The sequence below is a fragment of the Asparagus officinalis genome, chromosome 8 (genome assembly GCF_001876935.1).
Source record: "Asparagus officinalis chromosome 8, Aspof.V1, whole genome shotgun sequence".
Taxonomy (NCBI): domain Eukaryota; kingdom Viridiplantae; phylum Streptophyta; class Magnoliopsida; order Asparagales; family Asparagaceae; genus Asparagus; species Asparagus officinalis.
Window position 1 is genome coordinate 68077022 of NC_033801.1, and position 7731 is coordinate 68084752.

A 7731-nucleotide genomic window follows, 5' to 3' on the forward strand; every position below is an offset into this window, starting at 1 on the left:
AAGGAATGGAGCTCTTGGAACTAAATGGCAAACCCTCAACGAACGCACCAATTAACAGGGAGAACATAAATGAACAAACTCAAGAAGAACTCCCCAAGGCTTGGAAGTTTGCACCGGATCACCCTAAAGACCAAATTATAGGGAGTCCATCCAAAGGTATTTTGACTCGTTCAAAAGCAATGAGCGAATGTGGTAATGTAGCCTTCTTATCCCAAATAGAACCCAAACGTATTGATGGTGCTTTAAAAGATAAATTTTGGATTTTAGCTATGCATAAATAGTTAATAACTTTCAAAGAAACAATGTTTGGAAATTAGTTTCTAGACCAAATAATACTTCTATTATTGGAACTAAATAGGTTTTTAGAAATAAGCTTGATGAGTTTGGCATAGTAACTAGAAATAAAGCTCGTTTAGTTGCCTAAGGATACAATCAAGAGGAGGGCATAGACTATGATGAAACTTTTACACTGGTTGCAAGATTAGAATCTATTATGATGTATTTGGCCGTTGCAAGTTTTAAAATTTTTAAATTATTTCAAATGGATGTCAAAAGTGCTTTCTTAAATGGTCTTATTGAAGAAGAGGTTTATGTTGAGCAACCCCCCGGCTTTATTAATTCATCTTTTCCAAATCATGTATACCGGGTTCACAAAGATTTATATGGGTTAAAACAAGCTCCTAGAGCTTGGTATACTCGTCTCTCAAGTTTTCTCATTGAAAATGGTTTTACAAAAGGAACAATTGATAATATTATTTTTGTTAGAAAATAAAAACATGACTTCATTTTAGTTCAAATTTATGTGGATGGTATTATTTTTGGTGCCACTAATGAATCTTTGTGCAAGGACTTTTCTAAAGTAATGCAAGATCAATTTGAGATGAGCATGATGGAAGAGCTCACCTTCTTTCTCGGCCTCCAAGTTAAACAATCCAATGATGGCACAAAGAAAATACGCTAGGGAGTTGGTGAAAAATTCGGGATGGAAAGTTCAAAACATGCCCCAACTCCAATAAGCACCACCATCAAGTTGGATGCGGATGAAAGTGGTGAAAAGGTAGACCAAAAGCTATATCGAGGTATGATAGGTAATCTTCTTTATCTCACCGCTAGTAGGCCGGATATCATGTTTAGTGTTTGTGCATGTGCACGTTTTCAAGCTTCTCATAAAAAGTTTCATTTGGTTGCGGTTAAAAGGATTATCAAATATATTAATGGCTCCTTAGAACTTGGTTTATTTTATCCTAAAAATAGATCTTTTGATCTTTGTGGTTATTGTGATGCCGACTTTGCCGGTTGTATGGTGGACCACAAAAGTACGAGTAGTACTTGTCAATTTTTGGGTAACTCACTTGTATATTGTGCTTCCAAGAAACAAAATTGTGTTGCTTTGTCCACTACGGAAGCGAAATACATTATCGTCGGCTTATGTTGTGCACAACTTTTGTGGATGAAATAAAATTTGGTTGATTTTGATTTGCACTTTCATAATACAACATTTTTTTGTGATAATACTAGTGCTATTAATATTTCAAAAAATTCTGTTTTGTATTCTAGAACCAAACATATAGATGTACGACATCACTTCTTGCGTGACCATGTTGAGCAAAAAGATGTTTCTATTGTTTATATTGATACCAAATCTCAATTAGCGGACATCTTTGTTAGACCCTAGAGGGGGATGATTAGGGTCTTATGCTAATCTAATCTGATTTTATGCCAATTAAAACTAATTATCAAGTTATTCTTGCAAGATAGATATGCAAAGAGTTATGTGCAAGAATATACAATATGAACAAAGGGATATATCCTAGCAATGAGATATATGGTGAAATATATGCAATGATATATAAACTAACACAAGGGTGAAACAATATAGTGGATGATATAAATAAGCAAAAGAACAATGGTGATGATATATAAACTAACACAAGGGTGAAACAATATAGTGGATGATATAAATAAGCAAAAGAACAATGGTGATATAAGATATGAACACAAGAAATAAAAACAATATAGTGGATGATATAAATAAGCAAAAGAACAATGGTGATATAAGATATGAACACAAGAAATAATTACGCCAATGACAAAGCAAACACAAGCAAATGACCACGGAGTTCGGACCTTCAGTCCTACGTCTCCACTCCCCCACTCCCAGGGAGAAATCCACTATCACAACCGGGTTTTCTACGCTCACCCGAATAACATTTACACCTCACAATTTCATTACGGAGTTCGGTCCCCACGACCTACGTCTCTGCTCCTCACCTCAAGGAAATCTCCACTACATACTCGGTTTTCTAGCTAACCGAAAATTTTACAATCTCACAATATAACAACAAATTAGTTTGTTCTCTAATACAAGGTGAGAACTCAATTAAGCACAACTCACTGTTACAATCTCTCACAACCCTAATATACTATGTATGTAAATACTATATACTATGTATGTAAATACTAAAAGCTCAATATGGGTGTGTGTAATAATAAGATAAATCAAATCTAAACTCAATATAAAACTAGCTTTAATAAAATAATAAACAAACAAATAGATATAAAGCTAGAAATAGAGTTTAGTAAACTTCTCAATAGATCAAGAGATTGAGGGAGGATGGTTGGATGCTCAAGCACCAATAGGATCTTCTCAAGCTCTTGTGAAGTTGATTTCACAAACCCAAAACTCTCAATTACTTAAAAGCTTCTTAAACACTCTTTTAAACAAACATTAAACAAGTTTAAACCCTTGTTAAACTCTTTTAAAACATTCTCTTGTGTTACAATGAAAGATGAGGGCAAGGGGGTATTTATAGCCTCCCAAAACCTCAGCCAAAAAGCCAAAACAAAAGACCAAAAAGATCACAAAAATATCTATAGAAAAATAGCCGTTGGTGGTGAAAAGATAGTGCGGCGGGCGACCGTGGGAATCTCACGGTCAACCGCGAGCAGCTAAGAAACAGGGTTTTGGCACAAGACAACAGACGGTCGACCGCGAAACTTTCTAGACTTCATCTAGTCGACCGTCACGGTCGACCGTGAGCCAACAAAAAGCAAACTGAGTCTTTGGACTCAAGGGCGGTCGACCGTGGCGGTCAACCGCAAACAGGTACTAGAAAAAATCAGGTTTGAAACAATTTTTCTGATTTTAAAATCCTGTTAAAAAATATCAAATAAATTCCAAAAAATATAAAACTTTGAAAAATGATTGTAGACATGATAATAAATATGCTACAAAGACTGGTTTTCAAAAAAGATCTCCCAAATGAGAAATATCATCATTTTGTAAAATAGTCCAAAACATGAAAATGTAAACACATGAGTTTTGACATTTTAGCTTAACCATATTTTGAAACATTACAAAATGATTTTATAGACTTAAAGAAAGATATAAACTATTGTTATGAAGTTTATAAACAATGAATATAGTATTTTATCAAAATACACATATAATGCACTAAAACATGATTTCATTGAACTAACTAAAATTGATATTGATAAAATCATATATATGCATGTAAGTATGAAACAAAAATATATTTTCTAATTATATTTAATTGTTTCATATTAAAACTTGAAAACTCAAAACCATGTATGTATATATATAACTAAATATACATAGAAACCAAAACTTAACTTATGTATATATATATATAACTTTATATATATACGAAGAAACCAATAAAATGTGTGTGCATATTATATTGAGCTTAAAGTACTAACACACATAATATAACACCTAAACTAAATATTACCCAAGCAATCTTGATCTTTAATAAGCTTGACTTGGTACACTTGCGGATGTAGCTTGAACTTGGATCTTGAACTTGAATTATATTGCTTCAACCACTATATCCGCCAACCTCCATTTGATATGATCGTTAATGCGTAATTCCATCCATCCTCTAACATGTTGTTTGTCTACAATAAATAGAATTATACAAACACTAGACAAACAACATTAAAAGTAAATTGTTTGTTAAACATCATCAAAATAAGAAGGACAATAATCTTTACCAAACCTCTTTGTGAAGTTGATTTTTGCCGCATTAGAAATGAATTGGGCTTGTGCATTCTTTAAAATAATCTCTTTTTGCCTATTTTGTTTTTAATTCTTTGCTCTACCATTATCATATCTACATTTTTTTTTATCCTAAAATGTCAATCCATGCTTAATCGCACATGGGTACCAAGAGGAGTGTAGAGGTAAGAGATCGGGATCGTCCTAAGAGGAGTGGGGTAGGTGGTAATGCCTAAAGGTAGGTCGTAATTCCTAACACTTGAGGGAGACATGGGTAGGCCAACACTTAAGGTGTATTTTTGTGGGTTTTTTAGCATGCATATTGTCTTTATTTTACCCTATTTTTTATGGTGACAAAGAGGGAGAGAAATCTCATTATTTGTGCACATAGTAAGGGGGAGCCTTATAGATAGGAGGAGCAACTATCTATAAACCAAATAGTTAATTTTACTTGCTCTTGCATAATGGTTGTTTGTCATCATCAAAAAGGGGGAGATTGTTAGGTCCTTTGTTTTGATGATGATTTACAAACACCATTATTGATGCTAATCGTTTATTGAGCTATATTATAGATCACATATCATTAGCACCTTTTAATGGAGGATTAGATGGAAAATGAGCTATAACGATAATATCTAAGAAGGTGGAGGCAAAGTGATGAAGCAATGCTTTCAAGAGCACCATATGCATAAGAAGCTTCATCCACTCAAGAGCAAATATCAAGACTCAAGTCATATATTTCTATGTGAGGGATATTTGCTATTTATTTTCTCTCTAGTACTTAATGTAGGTAAGTAGTTTGTTGATTACATTTGAAGTTCATGGGATATCACACTTGCACACTTTCAAAACTCGTATTTTGGTACTTTTGCTAAAATGATGATTTTCACAAATACGAGGATCTTTTTGCAAAATTCCTTTTCAAATAAGTTTGTCAAAATGTTTATAAACTATTCCCAAATTTTTATATTTTTGGAGCTTATTTATTATTTTTAACAAAGCTTTGAAACTCAATTTAAAAATCGATTCAAGCTGAAAATCTGTTATCAGTCGACTGACTAGTCGACTGATGAAAACACCCGGAATCATCAAAAAGTTTTTGTTCTGTTTTTGTCGACCGACCAGTTGACTAATGATCAATCAGTCGACTGAAAATGAACGTTAGTCGACTGATGAGCTAGTTTTTGAATACAACGTTCAGCTCATCAGTCGACTGATGATTCCCGTCAATCAATTGATAGTAGTCTAATGGCTAGTTTTTTAACAGAATCTGTTTCTCGGTTTTTGGGAGATTTTTGCTGATTCTTTGGGGTTTTGGCTGCTGTCTTCTCTCCCCAGAAATGCCCAACTACCTTAGTGCCCAAGTTTTATTGCAAATCTCTTATTTTTAAGATTATTGTTTTCAAGAGCTTCAACTTTCATTTTGCTTTCACTATCTCAAAGCCCACATCCCAAGCTTCAATTGCAATCTCTCCTCTTGCCATAGGGCTACTGTAAAGAGAGAGATTTTCTTTAAATTACAACTGTTGTGATCTTGATCTCGTGGAGATCTACTGTGTGGTTGTGAGATCTCAGTAGAGATCGTTGTGTAGAAAAAGTTCCGGCTTCCAAACCGGGTGTGTAGTGGATTTCTCCTCGAGAGTGGGGAGCGGGGACGTAGGTCAGCGGACCGAACCTTGTGAACATACCGCGTGTCATCAATTGGCTAACTATCTTTATCCCTACTCTCTTTTATTATCATTGCATTTCATTTTTGTGTGTGATTTATTGGAATATCTTTTAATTGCATATTATTTGTCCATAAACCATATTCAACCCCCCCCCCCTCTAGGGCTTCAGAAGCCTCTACCCCGACCTCTGCCATAAGGTTTCCCTCCTTCTTCTTCGCTCGAGACGTTATCGTACCATGGTCCCTCAAATTGGGCACCATAGTTCCCTCCTTCGTCACTAGATTCATCATGGAAGAGGGGTTGGTTGGGATGTCGTCTATGATGTGGAGGGGTTTGATATGGAGGAGGTTGATGCAGAGGGGGTTGATATGGAGGTGGTTGGTTTGGACTTGGTTGATTTGGAGGGGGATGAACAGGAGGGGTTTGAGGATTGTACGGGGGTGGATGTCGGGATAGCCTAACTCTAGTTCCTCTTAGGTGAAGACAGTCAACAAAGTTATTCTCAATGTTGAGGTGAAGGGTAAGTCCTTCAATGGCTTGTTGAAGGTTCTGAAGAGACGCCTCCAATGTACCAAATCTTCCATCCATAGAATCTATCCTAGTGGAAAGATCCTGTAGAGAAAGCTCCTTCTCGCCGTCACCTGCCATTGTCGAGGATATTGAAGCCGAAGCTCTGATACCACTTGACGCAGACGTAGAAACGGGGAGGCCGATCGGATATCGTTTTGATGCTGACGAGCTCTCACAATAATAGGTAGATAACAAGCTTGAATTCACAAGCCCTAGTTTTTCCAAATTTTGGGAAGAAAACAATAGAGAAATTTCTCTTGATTCAATAATTAAAAAAATTAATCCTTGTTTTACAAAAAGAACTAATATTTATAGTCAACTAACCTTATCCTAACCCTAATAAAAAAAGAAACTCTAATCCTAAAAGGAAATAACTGAAAACAAACTCCTTTCCTAATCTGTTTGTTGAGTCGATACGAGGCATGCCGAGTAGTACCGCCTTTCATGTCAACTGGACATGAGTCGATTAAGTATGTCAAGTAGATCTGCCTTTCGTGTCGACTGACATGTGTCGACTCGACCTGAGTAGTATTGCCCTTTGTGTCGACTGGCATGTATCGACTAACTCCACCCTTCGTGTCGACAGGGGTGTGTTGTCTCGTCTTGTCGACTAGGGTGTGTTGTCTCGTCTTGTCGATTGGGGTCTCGACTGGGGTCTCGGCTGGGGTCTCGTCCTCTCTACTAGGGTCTCGGCTGGGTTGCTTTGCCTCGAGTCATCATCTCAACTCGTCGGTTTGCTTCATCTCGAGTCGTCATCTCAACTCGTCGCCTTGAGTCGTATGTTCATCTCGTCCATCTGTTTAGTCATCTCGACTGTCGACTCGACTCGAGTTGAGATGTCAAGTCGTCGTCCGCTGATGTCGTCTCGGTCATGTAGATCTCCTGTATCAACAGGACTGAAGCAAGGCATGGCATCCGAATTAAGATGAGTTAAGTCTTTGTGTGTCATTGCCGCGTAGCCAGTTTTGTTGGCCAGGCCTAAGAATCGTAACATAAGTTAAGTAGGCTAAGTGCAAATGTCCCACGCTTTTAAGTTTAGTCGAGTTACATGTGGACTGAGTTGTTCACTGACGTAGCATGGTCTAGCTAGCTCCTACTTGTAAAATTCGTGTTATATGCATGACTAATCTAGTTTCTTATAGGGCTAGTAAGAGGTTTGAAGTAAATACAAGCATATGTTTTTGTGATCCAGTATGTTAGTTTCTCAATTACAGATGAATTACACTCACTATATATGTGCATAAACTTTAATTAGGTAAATAAAGGGAAGTAATTAGGTTTATAAAGAATGTGAAGAAATATTTAAAATATGTGTGTGTGGCCCGTGTGGGGAGGTAGGTTGTTGACATTAATAATATATATAGGGACTTATTTGTAAGTTGTGTAGGGGCTTATATAAGCCCAAGAGATCTCATAATAAAGTTAGGGTTTTTATTCTCATCTTGTTATCAGAGCCGGCTGCACCCTCTCCTC

The 7731-nt window shown here is 36.4% G+C and overlaps 1 protein-coding gene across 1 annotated transcript; it reads right to left on the reverse strand.

Moving 5' to 3' along the window:
* LOC109821334 (serine/threonine-protein phosphatase 1 regulatory subunit 10-like) lies at positions 5854 to 6336 on the reverse strand. Its single transcript, XM_020387523.1, has one exon. The coding sequence runs from the start codon at positions 6334 to 6336 to the stop codon at positions 5854 to 5856; it is 483 nt and encodes a 160-aa protein (XP_020243112.1).

Coding starts and splice junctions, on each gene's coding strand:
- LOC109821334 (XM_020387523.1), bottom strand. CDS start 6,336: ATGGCAGGTGACGGCGAGAAGGAGCTTTCTCTACAGGATCTTTCCACT.